General features: G+C 50.7%; 1 protein-coding gene across 1 annotated transcript; it reads right to left on the bottom strand.

The window, feature by feature from the left end:
- Positions 1–5915: 5915 nt before the first annotated feature.
- On the bottom strand, positions 5916–6839 carry LOC311203033 (olfactory receptor 14A16-like; the record flags this gene model as incomplete). The annotated part of the gene is made up of 1 exon (XM_084277671.1): positions 5916–6839. The coding sequence occupies one exon, from the start codon at positions 6837–6839 to the stop codon at positions 5916–5918; it is 924 nt and encodes a 307-aa protein (XP_084133797.1).
- Between the last annotated feature and the right edge of the window lie 12243 nt (positions 6840–19082).

Here is a 19082-nt window from a genome sequence, read left to right on the forward strand (position 1 = left end):
GAAAACAACTCTAGAGGAACTGACTGAAACCCCATTCCCCCAGACCCTGCTCCCCTCTGTGCCACTGTTGGGGGGGGGGGGGGAATGGGAGAGAAATCATGACTAAAGTGAAGTCTGCTAAGAAGGGAAGGGTGAGGGAAGGTGCTTTAAGACCTGGTCACTCTTCTCATTACCTGACCCTGGCATCACTGGGTGTGTAGCTCTAGTGTAATAAATTAGTTTTCTTTCCTTTATTTTGTGTTGAGTCTGTTTTTCTCATGACACTAACTGCAGGGTGATTGCTCTCTGTCCTTATCTCAAATCCTAAGCCTCCCACTATCTATGTTCTCCCCTTTCTGGATGAAAAGGGGAGTGATAGGGGGATTTTGATGGGCATTTGGCCTCTAGACAGGGCCAAACCACCGCAGACTTCAACAGACCGTGGAGGGGAATAAAGTCCCTGTATTACACATGAAAAACCTGTTGGGGAAGACACTCTGGCTTGTTCCTTCTTCAGATAAAGGCAAACCCATTCATGGGGTTGCTTTTGCTCAGGGACCTGGGTGCGCTTGGTGGGGGATGCGAAAGGATGGGGAAGTCCAGTGTGTACCCCAAGGGGGTTTAGTTCTAGGAAAGGACAGCCAGGAAATTTTTGAAGTATAACTAAATCTGTCCATGGCAGATATTCTACATAATAGATCAATGACGTTATGAATGTCCCCAGTCCTCTGAAAATGTAAGATCTGGCCATGATGTAGATGGTGTGGAAACAGGGGTGGATAATGTCCTGGTTCTGGCCAGGTAAGAGTTAACCTCCCCAAGCAGCCAGCACAGGTGATCTGAGTTCACCTGGGCTGTTTTCCACACCACCTGACACCACTTCTACATAAAAGAAGCTGGTTGGGGAAGGGTATGGGCTTGGTGCCTCCAGAAGAGTCAGTCAGTCAGTCAGTCAGTCAGTCAGTCAGTCAGTCAGTCAGTCAGTCAGTCAGTCAGTCAGTCAGTCAGTCTGTCTGTCTGTCTTTCCTTTCAGCCAGTACTCTATAATTGTCAGGTAAACAAGGTACCCTGTGTTAGCACTGGGTGTGGGTGTAACTGGCCATTATTGTTCTACATTCATGGAGAATTTTGTCAGTACACTGTCCTTATCCCGTCCTGTCACGGTGGGAAAGCATTGCCATTACAGACAAGTACTCCAGTTGTTCAGCTGATGAAAATGTTCTTGTAAAATTTTTATTAATAAAAGGGTGAAAAAAGAGGAAAATTGTGGCTCTGTGGAAGCAGACATGAGGCAAAGAGAGCACAGCTCATCCTTACATGGAAGAGCAGGTGATACTATATTAGGAATGGGATGAAAGTTGACCATGTTACTATAGCTTAGAAAAACTAGAAGGAAACAAAAAACTACAAACTAGAACCCCTATTGAATATGAGCTGATCATAACAGGAGATACATTGTCAGTGGTATTCAGAACACAAGCAGTTTATTGATGCTTAGAAACATCCAATCCTCAGTTTCCACATGGCATCCTTGAGCTCCTGGTTCCTCATGCTGTAGATGAGGGGGTTCACTGCTGGTGGAAACACTGAGTAAAGAAATGACAATACCAGGTCCAGAAATAGGGAGGAGATGGAGGGAGGCTTCAGGTAGGTAAACACACCAGTGCTGAGAAACAGGGAGACCACAGTCAGGTGAGGGAGGCAGGTGGAAAAGGCTTTGTGCCGTCCCTGCTGCGAGGGGATCCTCAGCACAGCCCTGAAGATCTGCACATAGGACACTACAATGAACACAAAACACCCAAAAGCAAAACAAAAACTAACGACAAGGACACCAGACGACCAGGATGAGCTGGTGGCTTTGTTTTTCTGGGAACAGCTGGCGAGGAGGGGGAGACAACAGTACAGGCAGGGACATGGTGGGGTGAGAACAAGGTGGGGAAAGGGGTTGGGTGCCTGCAGCCTGCAGGGAAACTGTCACAGGTGTCGGGCAGTGTGAGATGGGCTGTGGTGCAGATGGCCAAGAGTGCTGGCCAGGCTGAAAGGGCCTGATAGAAATGCTGACTTTTCCCCCTTGGCTGTGGCTGATTTCCCTCCCACAGAGGCCTCAGAGAAGACACATTGTCCTCACAGCCATGGAGCATTGTTGCCTCCTTGAACTCAACCTAGGGAGGCATCCATGTGTCATACCCCTTTCCTTCCCTTGGCATCACACTCCCCACATCCAATGCAAGAGTCTTGAGACACAGGTGAGGGTCAGGATCTCCCTGGCCAGGGGCTGGGGGTCATCACTTGGCATTTCTGCTTCATCAGACCAAGCCAGGGTGTCCTCAGCATCAGAGCTGCCTGTGCTTTGCCTGGGTTTGTCCTCATGGCCTCCAGTTGTGAGGTGTAAGATGTTCATGGGGAGGCTTTGTCAGGAATGGCTCCCAGTAGGGCCCATGAACGCTTCAAGGTTCTTTGGGCATTAAGTCTGACTGACATTTTAAGAGGTTTCTTCACTCTCATCTTGGTATCTGAGTTCTGTGGACTCAGAAGCAAATATACAATAGGGGCTCATGGAAATACAGAAAGCCTTAAAAAGCATATCGGTTCAAGTGCTTTTCATTAAAAAAATCCAGACTTCTACAAATAATTGGATTTCAGTTAGGTATTTAATGATGAACAGTTCAAAGGAATATTACAATGGAGGATATTTTCTCTTCATGTCTATTTCCTGTCATGGCTCAGTTGATAGAAGCAGTGACAGCCACATTATGCAATGGGTGTCAGTCTCCTAAGGAGATCTGGACAGGCAGGAAAAGCAGTCTCTTGAGATCCAACCCTGCATGGAGAACCTTGCTCTTCCCCAAGCCCAGCAGGTCCCTCACTGGCCTCCTGGGACTCCCAACACTTTTCCTGGCATCATCTGTGCTCACAGGCACAGACAGATTTCTCTGACAACAAACAGCCGTTCAACATGACACAGTTTAATACCCATGAAATCTCTCTCCTCAGCTGCTGCTACGGCCAAGCAGCGTGAGAAGGGGGTCAGCTTTACTGGTGCTCCCAGTGCACAACCTGGGGAGGTTTAGGTGCTCTTGCTGGATATTTTGCATTTTTGAATCTTGACGCTGCTGGAGCTGGAAGATGAGGTCAGGCACTTGTAAGGACTGTGCCCTTTGACAAGGACAGTCCTGAGCTCCAAGATTACTGGGGCTGCTAATGGGATGTCTGAGTAGGTTTCAGGCCAGGAACAGCTTTAATCACTCACTCCTTGTGTTTTGGTGCTATTGGTGGACATTCAGCACATTTGAAGTTGGATGCTGGTAGAGACTGAAAATGACATCAGGCACTGTTGAGATCGTTCCCTCAGCTACAAAAGCTCTGAGCCTCAAGGTTACTGGGGCTGCTTTTGGGCATCCTGGGGAGTTTTCAGACTTCCAAGATATTTCAGCCCTCAAACCTTTTGTTGTGGAGCTATTGCTGGGCATTTCATGTCTTTGAATGTGGACGCTGGTAGAGCTGGAAAATGATGCCTGGACAATTCCCATAGCCAGGAATGCCCTTTGCCCAAAGTTTACAAGAGCTGCTTGTTGGCTAACTGGTAAGGTTTCAGCTCAGGAACATCTTTCAGCCTTCACAGATCTATTTGGGAGCTATTGATGTTTAGAATTTTCAAAGGCAGAAACTAGTAGAGCCACAAAAATTGTGTGGGGCAATCGTAGGACTGTTCCCCTGGCTAGGAAAGCCCTGACCCCCAAAGATACTGGGGCTACTAGTGGGCTACCTGGGCAGGTTTCTAGAAAGGAAATTTTTTCAACCCTTGCAACTTTTCTTTGCGACCTACAATAATGGTGGGTGATTCTCCCTGGTAATCCTTTTGTTATTAATTCTATAAATTCATTAATAACAAAAGGAGGGCCAGGGAGAATCTCCCACCTTCACTGGATCGGGGGGAACCACTGTGATGGAGGATGAAGAAAAGGCTGATGTACTTTGCCTAAGTCCTTAGTAGTAACACCATTGGTCCCCTGATACCCAGACCCCTGAGTGGAAAGATGGGGATGGGAAGTGGACTGAAGTCCCCATCATCCATGGGGAACTGGTTACTGACCTGCTCAGCTGCTTAGATCCACGTGAGTTGATGGGTCTGGATGGGAAACACCCCAAGGTACTGAGGGAGCTGCTGGATTTCCTCCCCAAGCTACTTTCCCTTAGTTACCAGCAGTCTTGGCTGACTGGGGTGGTTCCACCTGACTGGAAGCTGGCACATGTGACACCCATCTACAGGAAGGGACAGAGGGAGGTCCTGGGGAACTACAGGCCTGTCAGCCTGACCTCAGTGCTGGGGAAATAGATGGAACAGATCATCTTGAGTACCATCATGCAGCACATGCAGGACACTCAGGCCATCAGGCCCAATCAGCATGGGTTTAGGAAAGGCAGATTGTGCTTCAAGCTGCTGATCTCCTTCTCTGACAAGGTGACCAGCTTAGTGGAGGAGGGGAAGGCTGTGGATGTGATCTACATGGACTTCAGTGAAGCCTTCATCAGTTTCCCCCAGGGCACCCTGCTGAAGCACCTGTTCATGGATTAGATGGGTATACTCTTTGCTGGGTTACAAACTGGCTGAAGGCTGGGCCCAAACAGCTGTGGTGAGTGGAGTTAAATCCAGCTGGCAGCACGTCACATGTGGTGTTCTACAGGGCTCAGTGCTGGGGCCCATCCTCTCTAACATCTTTATTAATGATCTGGACAAGGGGATTGAGTGCAGCCTCAATAAGTTGGTACATGACACCGAATTGTGGAAGGCAGGAAGGCTCTGCAGAGCGACCTGGACAGGCTGGATCAATTGGCAGAGGCTTTATGGGGCTTGGTCATGAGCTTTGGTCACAATAACAACAGGCAGGGTAACCGTCCTGGAGCAGAGTGGCTGGAGAGCTCCCTAGAAGTACAGGATATGGGGGTGTTAGCTGAACATGAGCCAGTGCTTTGCCCAGATGGCCAAGAAGGCCAGCGGCATCCAGGCCTGGATCAGGAATAGTGTGACTGCCAGGAGTAGGGAAGAGATTGTTCCATTATACTCAGCTCTGGTGAGGCCACACCTTGAGTACTGTGTCCAGTTTTGAGCCCCTTGCTAAAAGAAGGACGTTGAGATGCTGGATTGTGTCCAGAGAATGGCAGAGTAGACAGTGAAAGGTTTGCAGCACAAGTCCTGTGAGGATCAACTGAGGTAACTGGGGCGTTTTAGTCTTCAGGATGCTGAGGAAGACCTTATCACTCTCTACAAGTACCTGCAAGAAGGATATAGAGAGGTGCAGGTTGGCCTCTTATCTCAGATAACAAGCGATAGGATGACAGGGAATGGCTTGAAATTATACCAGGGGAGATTTAGGTTAGACATCAGGAAGAATTTCTTTATGGAAAGGGTATCCAGCTAGTGGAACAGGCTGCCCAGGGACGTGGTGGAGTAGCCATCCCTGGAAGTATTAGAAAGGTGTTGTGCTTGATGACATGGTCTGGAGGTGGACTAGGCAGGGTTAGGCTGTGGTTGGACTTTGTGAAAGATTCTGTGACTTTATGTTTGTTACACTCCAAGAAAATTCCTGTTCTGTCATGGTAGGAAAGCATTGCCATTTCAGACAAGTAGTCAAGTGATTCAGTTGATGAAAATGTTCTTATAAATATTTAATAAATGTCAGGAGAAATTTTAAGAAAGAAAAATTTGTGCACCTTTTCAGGCAGATGTGATGCAAAGAGAGCACAGCCCATCGTTACCCAGCGTGTGGGTCACACTTTATCAGCAATGGGATGAATGTGGACCATCATATTCCAGTTTAAATAAACTAGAGGCAAACAAAGAAACAGGAACTAAACCCCATACTAAATAGAGACTGGTCCTAATGCGAGTTACACGGCCAGTGATAAGCAGAAGAAGATGAGCAGTTCGTTGTTGCTTAGAAACATCCAGTCACCAGTTTCCACAGGGCATCCTTTAGCTCCTGGTTCCTCAGGCTGTAGATGAGGGGGTTCACTGCTGGTGGAAACACAGAGTAAAGAAATGACACTACCAGGTCCAGAAATAGAGAGGAGATGGTGGGGGGCTTCAAGTAGGCAAAGAAGGCAGTGCTGAAAAACAGGGAGACCACGGCCAGGTGAGGGAGGCAGGTGGAAAAGGCTTTCTGCCGTCCCTGCTGAGAGGGGATCCTCAGCACAGCCCTGAAGATCTGCACATAGGACACCACAATGAACACAAAACACCCAAAAGCTAAACATACACCAACCACAATGAGTCCAATTTCCCTGACATAGGTGTTTGAGCAGGAGAGCTTGAGGATCTGGGGGATTTCACAGAAGAACTGGTCAAGGGCATTGCCATGGCAGAGGGGCAATGAAAATGTATTGGCTGTGTGCAGCACAGCATTGAGAAACCCACTGGCCCAGGCAGCTGCTGCCATGTGGACACAAGCTCTGCTGCCCAGGAGGGTCCCGTAGTGCAGGGGGTGGCAGATGGCAACGTAGCGGTCATAGGCCATGACAGTCAGAAGAGACAACTCTGAAGAGAACAAAAAAAAGAAGGAAAAGATTTGAGCCACACATCCTGTGTAGGAAATGGCCCTGGTGTCCCACAAGGAATTGGCCATGGATTTGGGAACAGTGGTGGAGATGCAGCCAAGGTCAGTAAGAGAGAGGTTGAGGAGGAAGAAGTACATGGGGGTGTGGAGGTGGTGGTCACAGGCTATGGTGATGATGATGAGGCCATTGCCCAGGAGAGCAGCCAGGTAGATGCCCAGGAAGAGCCAGAAGTGCAGGAGCTGCAGCTCCCGTGTGTCTGCAAAGGGCAGGAGGAGGAACTGGCTGATGGAGCTGCTGTTGGACATCAGCTGCTGTCAAGTGTGGAGACCTGTGAGAGATGGAAAATGCAGTGAGAATTTAGGGAACTCTTCTTTGAGGAAAACCTCTTTCAATTGACATTCACTCTCTGTATTCAGAAAGGTTTTGTCAGGTCCCTTTTGGGAGGTCTGCTTTGTTGCTGGCTTCAGCACACAGCACACAGCACTGCCCCAGCACACAGACCCCGGGGCAAAGGGACCCTGCTCACAAGTACAGCCCTGGGCACCTCTGCAGCCATGCCCAGGAGAAGACAGCTGTCCTGCCCTGTCCCTCTGATGGGGCAGAAGGACATCCCTGACAGGCAGCACTTTCTGGTCCTAGAGAGAACCTGTCCTCCTGACAGACCCCACACACTGCCCCATGTCCCAGCTTTAGGAGATCCCTCCAGGAACAGAACCTGCATTGCCCTGCACCCACAGACATACCAGGCAGAGGCTGTGGAGATTTCTCCTCCAGTGAGCTCTCAGCATCCATCAGCTCTCTCAGCCTCACAGGTCTCCCCTCGGTGCCTCCAGGCAGTGTCCCCAGCCCTGTGTGCTTGGCAGAGGAGCTGCTCCTGGCCAGAGCTGTCTCTCTGCAGCACTGCAATATTTCTGAGCTCCCACTGTCCATCCCAGGAGCCCAGCCCAGCTCACAGCAGAGGAGCAGATGAAGACATCATACTCTCCATCCCCTCTGGGCTCCTCCCTGGATCTCCAGGGAGCCTACTTGGAAAGAAACTGAAGTTCTCACTGACTTTCCCTCCCTTGGCTGGGGAGAAATCCTTGTGTCCAGAAGAGTCCTTTCTCAAGTCCTTTCTTCAAACCAGAGCTGGGCAGGACAATCACCTTTCCTTGTCTCTGCATGAGACAGCACCCCCAGGCAGGGTCAGGCAGGGTTTTCTGACCTCCTGCAAAGGTTAAGGAGCATGGCTGCCTGGGAGCTGCTGGTCCCAGTGCCAATGGGAATTATTGAGGCTGGAGGCCAGGAGAGAGTTGCTCAGACACCAACCCCTGTTGTCACCTGAAGGGCCAGAGTTGAAGCCATGCCCAATCAAAACTCCCAGAGACTCTAGAGGTGGATAAAGTCCCTGTAGTGTGCGTTAAATCCAGTTGGCAAAACCTGACCACGTTATTCCTGAAAAGACAAACCCATTTGTGGGATTGCTTGAACTCAGAGACCTGGGTGCACTTGGTGGGTGATGAGAAAGGATGGGAAACTCCAGCGTGTACACTGGGGGGTTTTAGTTCTAGGTGAGGACAGCCACTAAATTGTTGGTGTATAACAAAATCAGTCCATGGCAGATGGTCTAAATAAAGGATAAATGATGTGATGAACCTCCCCAGGACTCTGAAATAGTGAGATCCAGGCATGATGTCAATGGTGTGGAAACAGGGATGGATAATGTCCTGGTTCTGACCAGGCCAGAGCTCAAATCCCCATGCAGCCAGCACAGGTGACCTGAGTTTGCCTGGGGTCTTTTTCCACACCACCTGACATCACTTCCCCATCCAAGGTGCTGGTGGGGAGGGGTGGTCATGGCATGGTGCAGCACTCTGTTATAGTTGGGTTTGTAAGGTACTCTCTGCTATCACTGGGTGTGAGTGCAATTGGGCTGATATTGTTCCCCTTTTATGGTGCTTTTGTCAGAAAACCATCCTTATCCCAACCCACAGAAGCTCTGTCTGTTTCTCCTCTGGGAGTGAGTGAGCAGCATGTGGTGCTCAGCAATTGCTTGGGGCTGAACCACCACAGTTTCCAAGCCACAAGCAGTGAGCTTCTCCAGGAGAAGGTGGTGGGAAACTGCATCCAATGCCTTGCTGAAGTCAAGGTAGACAACATCCAGAGCCCTTCCCTTCTCCAAGAAGCAGGTCACCCTGTCATAGAAAGAGATCCAGTGGGTCAAACAGGACCTGCCCTTATGAACCCAAGCTGACAGGGCCTGATCACTTGGGGGTCCTTCATGAACTGGATAATGCTGCTCAGGATGATCTGCTCCACCAGCTTCTCTGGGACTGAAGTCAAACCATCAGGCCTGTAATTTCCCTGACCATCCTTCTGTCCCTTCTTATATAGGGGGTTACGTTGACTGATCCAGTCAGCCAGGACTGATGGGAAGTGGCTTGGTGAACCCCCCTTGCCAGCTCTTTCAGCACCCTTGGATGCATCTCTTCCATCCCCACAGATCTGTGCACATCTCTGTGGTGCAGCAGGACCATCTCCTCCTGGATTGGGGTGGGGTCATTCTGCTCCCTGTCCCTGTCTCCAGCTCAGGGAATTGGATTCTCTCTGTACAACTGCTCCTGTTACTAAAGACAGTGGCAAAGATTTCATTAAGCACCTCAGCCTTGGCCTCATCTTTCCACAATGTTTCCTCCTGAATCTGATAGGGGATGGAGGGTCTCCCTGCTCTTTCTTTTATTTAAATGGAGGACAGATGAATTTCTAGCTGGGCTTTGGACCAACAATGAGGAGAAACTCTCATCCTGTTGTTCTTCCCTCAGCATTACATACCCCACGATGCCCCAGGAAGAGCCTGAGCAATGACTGAGGGGCAGGACATGTCTTCCCTGGGGCTGGGGGTCAGGGCTTGGCCTTTCTGCTTCATCAAACCAACCCAGGGCTTGCTCAGCATCTCAGCTGCTTGTACATTGCCTTTGCCTACCAGCCAACATGGCCTCCAATTACCTGTGCTAACGAGTCCCTGGGGAGGCTCAGCCAGCAATGGCTCTCAGCGGGACTCATTAATACTTCAGGTAATTTGGCTTCTGCTTTTGACATGGAGTTTTTTGTGTAATTTCCTCTCAGTACCTGAGCTTCAAGGACTCAGCACCAAATGCACCCCAGGGCTCATTAAAAATAAAAAGCAAGCCCTAACGAGCTATGTCTCTTCATGTAATTATCTTCAAGTCTTCAAGAGATGTACAGATCATTGAAGCTGTTCCAAAGTGAGCTCAGAGTAAAATTGATTTCTTTTTAAGGGTGTAGGTTATTATTTTCACTGTAGAGGAGAGGTGACAACCTCTGACTGAGATTGATCCAGGGTGCCTCCTAAGGAGGTCTGGACTGGTCTGAAAAAGTGTCCCTTGAGGCAGTGGGGACAACCTTGGTGCACATCTCCACAAGCCCACCATGACTCTCACCAGCCAACTGGGACTTGCATCCCTTGTCCTTACATCAGGTCTCTCTCTGCACTCCACAGTGGGGCAGTACAGCCCCTCTGTACCAGCTCCCCTGCTTTCCTTAGAGAACTGGCTGCACACAGGCAGCACACAGGGAGTTATTTTCCCAACAACACAAGAAACCTGACAAGATTCACCATTAAATTCAACACTCCTCACTCTATGCCAAGTGCAATCTGCCACCAGTGAGGTTCACCTGCCACAAAGCTTAACCCTGTGAGAGATGTTCTAGTGAGGAAGGAGACTGTGAAATCACCACAACTCGAGAGCTGGCTAAAGACAGAATGAGTCAGACAACTGCCAGAAAGGCAAGGGTTTAACCTCATAGCCTCCAGTTGTCTGCTCTAACGAGACCATGGGGAGGCTTTGTCAGGAATGGCTCCCAATGGAGCCTGTTAATGCTTCAGAGTGCTTTGGGCATTCCTCCTGACTTGGACTTCTTGAGAGTTTTCTTCATTCTCCTCTTGGTATCTTGAGGTTTCTGGACTCAGAAGAAAAGACACCATGGGGCTCATTAATCATACAGAAAGCCCTTACAAGCATGGCTCTTAAACTCACTTTAATTAAAAACAATAAGACTTGTATGACTAATTGGAGAGGTTTTATTTGAGTGATGAAAATTTCAAAAGAGTTTCACAATGGAGGATTTTTTCAAAAGAAAAAATGTTTCTGTCATATCTCAGATCATGGAAGAAAGTTCAGCAGCATGCTGCAATGGGGGCTGGGGCAGAGGTCTCCTAAGGAGGTCTGGACAGGCAGGAAAAGCAGTCTCTGGAGATCCAATTCTGTCTGGAGAACCTTGCTCTTCCCCAAGCCCAGCAGTTCCCTCACTGGCCTCCTGAGACTCCCAACACTTTTCCTGGCATCCTCTGTGCTCACAGGCACAGACAGATTTCTCTGACAACAAACAGCAGTTCAACATGATCCAGTTTAATACCCATGAAATCTCTCTCCTCAGCTGCTGCTACGGCCAAGCAGCGTGTGCAGGGGGTCAGCTTTCAGAGGAGATTCTCTCCCAGAACAGTTTTATTCAGAAACACAGAAAGGTCACTTATCAACACACTGAACTTCTGACAGATCATTTCATGAGACTTCTGTGAGATGGGACATTTTCCAACTCTCTGAAGCTCAAAGCAGACAGCAGGGAGCTGAGCAGCATCTGAAGGACCAAAGAGTAAGGTGAGGTGGAATCCACTGAACAAAGTCAAGTGCACACCTCCAGTCAATCTGAAGAAAATATGTCCTTAGGCATGGCCGTATCATCAGGAGAGGTGGAAACACCTCAATGCTGAGGAACATGAAAGAGACACTCTAGCAGTAATGCAGGTACAGAGGAAAGTGAGTATTTATTCTATTGCCATTGGTACATATCCTGGAAATGCTCAAGTAGTGAAGTGATTCAAGTAGTCAAGTGATTCAGCTGATGAAAATGTGCTGGCAAATTTATAGAGGTGGAAGAAAAAAAAAAGAAAAATCGTGTCCCTTTGCAGGCAGACAAGATGAAAAGAGAGTAAAGTTCATTATTTTGCAGTGTCTGGGTCACACAAGACCTGGAGATATGTCATGAGGAGTGGTATGAATGTGGCCCATGTTGTTGCAGCTCAGACAATACAGAATGAAAAAATAATCCAACAAATAAAAACCTCCTAAATACAGACTGGTCCAAACGTGAGTTACATGGCCAGTGATATGGAGAAGACTGCTGCTCAGAAACGCCCAGTCCTGAGTTTCCACATGGCATCCTTGAGCTCCTGGTTCCTCAGGCTGTAGATGAGGGGGTTCACTGCTGGTGGAAACACTGTGTAAAGAAATGTCGCAACCAGGTCCAGAAACAGGAAGGAGATGGAGGGGGGCTTCAGGTAGGCAAAGATGCCAGTGCTGACAAACAGGGAGACCACGGCCAGGTGAGGGAGGCAGGTGGAAAAGGCTTTGTGCCGTCCCTGCTGCGAGGGGATCCTCAGCACAGCCCTGAAGATCTGCACATAGGACACCACAATGAACACAAAGCACACAAAGGCTAAACAGACACTGACCACAATGACAGCAATCTCCCTGAGGTAGGCATCTGAGCAGGAGAGCTTGAGGATCTGGGGGATTTCACAGAAGAACTGGTCAAGGGCATTGCCATGGCAGAGGGGCAGTGAAAATGTATTGGCTGTGTGCAGCAGAGAATTGAGAAACCCACCGGCCCAGGCAGCTGCTGCCTTGTGGACACAAGCTCTGCTGCCCAGGAGGGTCCCGTAGTGCAGGGGGTAGCAGATGGCAACGTAGCGGTCATAGGCCATGACAGTGAGAAGACAAAACTCTGTGGCAATCAAAAAGTCAAAGAAAAGGAGTTGAGCCAGACATCCTGTGTAGGAAATGACCCTGGTGTCCCACAAGGAATTGGCCATGGATTTGGGAACAGTGGTGGAGATGCAGCCAAGGTCAGTAACAGAGAGGTTGAGGAGGAAGAAGTACATGGGGGTGTGGAGGTGGTGGTCACAGGCTATGGTGATGATGATGAGGCCATTGCCCAGCAGAGCAGCCAGGTAGATGCCCAGGAAGAGGCAGAAGTGCAGGAGCTGCAGCTCCCGTGTGTCTGCAAAGGGCAGGAGGAGGAACTGGCTGATGGAGCTGCTGTTGGACATCTGCTGCTGCCATCAAGTGTGGAGACCTGTCAGAGGATAAAAATGTAGTGAGAAGTTAGTGAACGATTCTTTGAGGGAAACAGTTGCCTATTCACATTGACTCTCTGTATTCAGGAAGCCTTTTGTCAGGACCCTTTTGGGAGGTCTGCTTTGTGCTGGCTTGAGCGTGCCACTGCTGGGAGGAGGGTCAGCTTTGGGCTCTGGAGAACTCAGTCCTGCCTGGCAGCAGTCAGTAAATAGAAGGATGGTGTGATCTGAGACTAAATCCCCTGTGGATAGGAATGAGCTTTCCAGCACTGTCACTCCAGTTTCACCCGTGGGCAGAGCAGAGCTTTGGAACTTTGGTTTTCTCCTCACTGAGAGCTGAGGAATCCAGTCTCACAGGGCAGAGCTCCAAAGCCCTCCTGTGGTCTCATCCTACCCAAGGAGGATCTCAGCTCCCCGCTCCCAGCCAGGGACACACAGGGCTCAGTGCAGCTGCCCACACACAGGTGATGAGTGGCATTGCCACAGCCTCTGCGCCAAGATGTCTCCTGCATGGGGCTCCTCTCTGGGGCACAAGAGCCCCTGGGAGAGCGGTGCCATTGTGGGAGGCAGCTGCAGCCCAGCAGGAGCTGCCTGGAATTCCTCAGTCCTACAGATGGGGGTCCTGAAGTGAGGGTCACTCAGTGCAGCCCCACCAATGGACGTGCTCAAAGCCCCAGGAAATGGTGGGAGAAAGGCAACAAGAACAGGAGGGGAAACAGCGAGAAACATTCCCCAGAAGGCGAGAAGGACAGGAAATCAGAGGGTTCTTCTCTCTGGGACAAGGACCCTGCACCATATTTCCATGTGTCACACTTTACATCGACCTCTTCTTTCCACAGTGCAAATGCAGCCATGCCCAGGAGAAGACAGCTGTCCTGCCCTGTCCCTCTGATGGGGCAGAAGGGCATCCCTTCCAGGCAGCACCTCCTGGTCCTAGAGAGAACCTGTCCTCCTGACAGACCCCACACAGTGCCCCATGTCCCAGCTTTAGGAGATCCCTCCAGGAACAGAACCTGCACTGCCCTGCACCCACAGACATACCAGGGAGAGGCTGTGGAGATTTCTCCTCCAGTGAGCTCTCAGCATCCATCAGCTCTCTCAGCCTCACAGGTCTCCCCTCGGTGCCTCGAGGCAGTGTCCCCAGCCCTGTGTGCTTGGCAGAGGAGCTGCTCCTGGCCAGAGCTGTCTCTCTGCAGTGCTGCCGGGTTGCCATGAGCTCCCCCCACCCCAGGAGCCTGGCTCAGCTCATCAAGAGAAGACCAGTTCTTGTAGGCTCCCTCCTGGTGCCTCAGACCTCATGGGGATCGTTCTATGGTCTCATCTCTGACAATCTCAGGATGTCCCTGCCCAGGGGCTGGGGGTCAGCACTTGGCATTTCTGCTTCATCAGACCAAGCCAGGGTGTCCTCAGCATCAGAGCTGCCTGTGCTTTGCCTGGGTTTGTCCTCATGGCCTCCAGTTGTCTGCTCTAACGAGCCCCTGGGGAGGCTTTGTCAGGAATGGCTCCCAGTGGGACCTGTTAGTGCTCCAAGGTACTTTGGGCATTACTCCTGACTTGAACTTCTTGAGATGTTTCTTCACTCTCATCTTGGTATCTGAGGTCTGTGGACTCAGAAGAAAAGACACCATGGGGCTCATTAACATCCAGAAAGCCCTTACAAGCATAGCTCTTCAACTCATTTTCATTAAAGAACTCAAAACTTCTACAACTAATTGGATTTCAGAAGGGTCCTTAGTGATGAAGGTTTCAAAGGAATTTCCCATGAAGGACCTTTTTTCAGTCACAGGTATTTTCTGTCATGGCTCTGTTGATAGAAGTAGTGACAGCAGCATTATGGGATGGATATCGGTCTGCTAAGGAGATCTGGACAGGCAGGAAAAGCAGTCTCTTGAGGTCCAACCCTGCATGGAGAACCTTGCTCTTCCCCAAGCCCAGCAGTTCCCTCACTGGCCTGCTGGGACTCCCAACACTTTTCCTCTCATCATCTGTGCTCAGAGGCACAGACAGATTTCTCTGACAACAAACAGCAGTTACACATGACACAGTTTAATACCCATGAAATCTCTCTCCTCAGCTGCTGCTACGGCCAAGCAGCGTATGCAGGGGGTCAGCTTTCAGAGGAGATTCTCTGGAACAGGAACATCTTTTGGTTCATTGTGGTGGTTTAGCCCTGGCTGCAGGCCAGATGCCCATCAAAGGCATTTTGCTCACTCCCCTTTGTATTTGGACAGGAGAGAAAATATATTGAGAGGCTTAGGAATCAGTGTAAGGACAGGGAGAGATCGTCCTGTCATCAGTGACATGGGCAAAACAGACTCAACACGAAGTGAAGTAGGAAAACTACTTAATTTATTACACTGCACTACACAAACAGTGACACTGGAGTTGGGAACGCAACAAAACGTTAAAACAAATGTAACCAGATCTTAAAACACTTTCCCCCCCACCACCCCCTTCTTAGCAGACTATGGTCAGAATTTTGCTCCCTTCTTCCCCCTGTTTGCAGCACAGGGGGGCAGGGACTGGGGAGGATGGGGTTCTCCAGATCTTAAGACACCTCTAACCTCGCCCCGCTCCCTTCTTAGCAGACTTCACTCCAATCATGATTTCACTCCCTTCTTCCCCCCCATCAAGGCACGGGGTTGGGCAGGGACTGGAAGATGGGTGTTGCAGAATGGCTTGAGAAGCCAGGCCATGAGCCTATGGAGCAGCTGTCCAAGCAGTCGCCTGTGTAGCTCAGTCAGACCAGGCCCCACGCCGTGTTGGTGAGAACAGAAGGGTCACCAATCGGTCAGGGTGTTCTTGTGTCTCGTGCAGCAAGGCCACAAGATGTGGGAGCAGGAGGTGTGATAAGGATTCAGTGCTCCTGGGACTGAGAAAGAGACATGATTCCCAAGCTGCAAGATGGGTGGAGTATGTGACTGTAATTTTTAGTTAAGAACCAATTAAAATACAATGTGTGACACGTGGTAGGAATAGTATAAAAGAAAGTGTGTGCTTGCAATGAAGTTGAAGTTGCTTTATCAATCACACTGATTGGCAGCATTCTTCCCTCTTGTTGCGGCACAGGTTGTCCTTTAGAGCACCCTGGTACAGAGGCACGGGGTGCGAGATGACCCAGACAGAGGCAGATTGTCCATTACGACACCCCCAGTACAGAGGCAGGCTGTCCATTGTGACACCTGTGGTACAGAGGCACCGGGTGCAAGACACCACCGTGATGGAGTCACGTTGTCCATTACAACACCCCCAGTATAGAGGCAGGCTGTCCGTTACCACACACCCTGTACAGACACACAGGGTGCAAGACACCCCTGGTTCAAGGCCAGCTGTCCCTTACAGCACCCTGGTAGACAGGCATGGGATGCTAGACACAGCTGGTGCAGAGGAATGGGATGCCAGACACACCCGCTACAGAGGAAAGAGTTCCCATATACCCCTGCTATAGAGGCAAGCTTTCCATTACAACACCCCCGTTACAGAGACAGGCTTTCCACTATGACACCTGTGGTATGGAGGCAGGCTGTCCTTTTGTCACCCTGTTACAGAAGCAGGCTGTCCATTATGACACCTGTGGTACAGAGGCACTGGGTGCAAGACTCCCCCGGTATAGAGTCATGCTGACCATTACGACACCCCCAGTATAGAGGCAGGCTGTCCGTTACCACAGACCCTGTACAGACACACGAGGTGCAAGAAATCCCATGATACAGAGACAGGTTGTCCTTTACAGCACCCCGGTACTGAGGCAAGGGGTGCTAGACACACCCTGTACAGAAGCAGGCTGTCCATTCTGACACACCCAGTACAGAGGTAAATGGTCCATTATGACACCCCCAGTAGAGAGGCAGGCAGTGTGTTAAGACACCCCCGGTACAGAGGAAGGCTTTCGATTACCACACACCCCGTACAGAGGCACCTGGTGCAAGACAACCTTGGTATAGAGGCAGGTTGTACTTTAGAGCACCCTGGCACGGGGTGCCAGGCTCCATGGACAGAGGCAGGTTGTTGTGACATCCCCAGTACAGAGGCAGGTTGTTCATTGTGACATCAACAGCACACAGGGAGGTTGTCCATTATGCCATCCGCCTTACAGAGACAGGCTGTCTATTCTGGTACCCCATGTACAGATGCACGGGGTTCCAGACACACTTCTTCCACAGGTAGGCTGTCCGTTATGACACACCAGATACAGAGGCAGGCTGTCCAATACCACACTTCTGGTACAGAGGACAGCTGTCCATTGTGACACCCTGTACAGAGGCACACGGTGCAAGACACCCCCAGTATAGAGGCAGGCTGTCCTTTATAGCACCCTGGTACAGAGGAACGGGCTTCCAGACAGACCCAGTACAAAGTCAGGCTGTCCATTGCATCACCCCTGTTACAGAGGACAGTTGTCTATTATGACACCCATGGTACAGAGGCAGGCTGTCCACTCGCCACCCTGGAACAGAAGCAGGCTGTCCATTGGGACACCCTCAGTATAGATGCAGGCTGTCCATTACCACACACCCTGTACAGACACACGGGGTGCAAGATACCCCTGGTTATAAGGGCAGGCTGTCCTTTACAGCACCCTGGTACAGAGGCATGGGGTGCCAGACACACTGGGTGCAGAGGAACGGGGTGCCAGACACACCCTGTACAGAGACAAGCTTTCCATTACGACACCCCTGTTACATGGGCAGGCTGTCCATTACCACACAGCCTGTGCAGACACATGGGATGCAAGAAACCCCCGGTACAGCACCCCAGTACAGAGACAAACAGGGCTAGACACACCCTGTACAAAGGCAGGCTGTCTGTTATGACACCCCTGGTACAGAGACGGGCTGTCTGTTATGACACCCCCAGTACAGAGCCAGGCTGTCCACTGTGACATCCACGGTACACAGGGATGGGGAGAAGAATGGGAAGACAAAAGGTAAACTTTATGGGTTCACTTCAGAAGACTGTACTGGGACAGAGAGCGGAGGGGGAAATCACAACAGCACTTAGGTTGAAATATGCACAGTGGGTGACACACAGGGCAGCTTCTCGCCTGATGACCAAAGAACCACACACAACCGACCACCACTGAGACCTTCCCAGAGACACATCACCGTGTAAACACTAATCACAAAGTAATTCTGTCTTGTTCTCACACATTTCCAAACCCACCTGTGATGGATTGAGCCCAGATTGTTTCTAAACACCCACCAGACATTCAATCACTGCCCCACAGTGGCTGGGAGAGAGAAACAGAAGAGTCAATATAATAAAACCTTTGTGCTCAAGATACAAAGAGCATAAAAAGTGAAGGGAAACCCAGGGCCTCAGCGCCCCACCCCCAACAGAAGTGGTGTAAAGGCAGTCACTGACCAACTCTCACCTCCCACTGACTGATGCCCAACCAGGCTCCCCTTGGAAAGAAAGCCCTGCCCAGTTTTATCTCCAAGCATGATGTCATGTTGATGGAATAACCCCTTTGGTCAGCTTTGTCCCCTCCCACACCCTTGCCAAGCCCCAGCCACCTCCCTGGGATGGGCAGAGTGAGAACAGAGAAGGACTTGATGTTGTGCAAGCCCTTCTCAGCAATAGCTAAAGCATCTGTGTGATCTCAGCACAGTGTGGGTCACAAATCTAAAGCAGAGCACTGTGCAGACTGCTGGGAGGAAAACCAACTGCGTGCCAGCCCCAGCCAGCCCAAAGATGCTTCTCTACCACCTCTCTGGGCAGCCTGTTCCAGCCCCTCACCACTCTCTCTGTAAAAATCTCCCCCCTAATACCCAATCTAAACCTTCTGTCCTTTAGTTTTAATCCATCCCCCTTGTCCTGCCATTATCTACCCTTTTAAAAAGCTGATTCCCCCCCTGTTCCTCTGCTCCCTTCAGGGACTGGGAGGCTGCAATGAGGTCCCCCCACAGCCTTCTCTTCTCCAGGCTGAACCAGCCCAGCTCCCTCAGCCTCTCTCCATAGGGGAGCTGCTCCAGCCCTCTGATCATCTTTGTGGCTCCTCTGCTGCTCAGTGCTGTAGAGGAAGGCAAAAAACCCCCGGGGACCAGTGCCAATCCGCCCCGGGGGAAAATCCCTTCCTGAGCCCAGCAGCAGAGATGTCGATCGGCTGTTCCCTGAGCACGGGAGCAAGACCGGCTCCCTCCTCCCACCGGCTGCTCACGCCTCCCAGGAGATGCCCCAGCCCTGTTCTCCCTCAGCCTGGAGCCATCTCAGGGGCTGCACCAGGTGCCCCCAGCCTGATGGACCCTGGGGGCCAGTGTCCTTCCCTTGTGCCTCCTGGGGACACCAGCGGGTGCTGCAGAGCAGTGGGACCCTGTCCACTTCTCTCCATCCCATGGCTTACAGCTGCACTGCTGCCCCTGGCTCCATGGCAGGGGAGGATGGTGAGCTCTGCAGGGCTTCTCCAGAGGAA

This window comes from Gallinula chloropus, assembly GCF_964237585.1.
Source record: "Gallinula chloropus genome assembly, chromosome: 35".
In the NCBI taxonomy this organism is placed as follows: Eukaryota; Metazoa; Chordata; class Aves; order Gruiformes; family Rallidae; genus Gallinula; species Gallinula chloropus.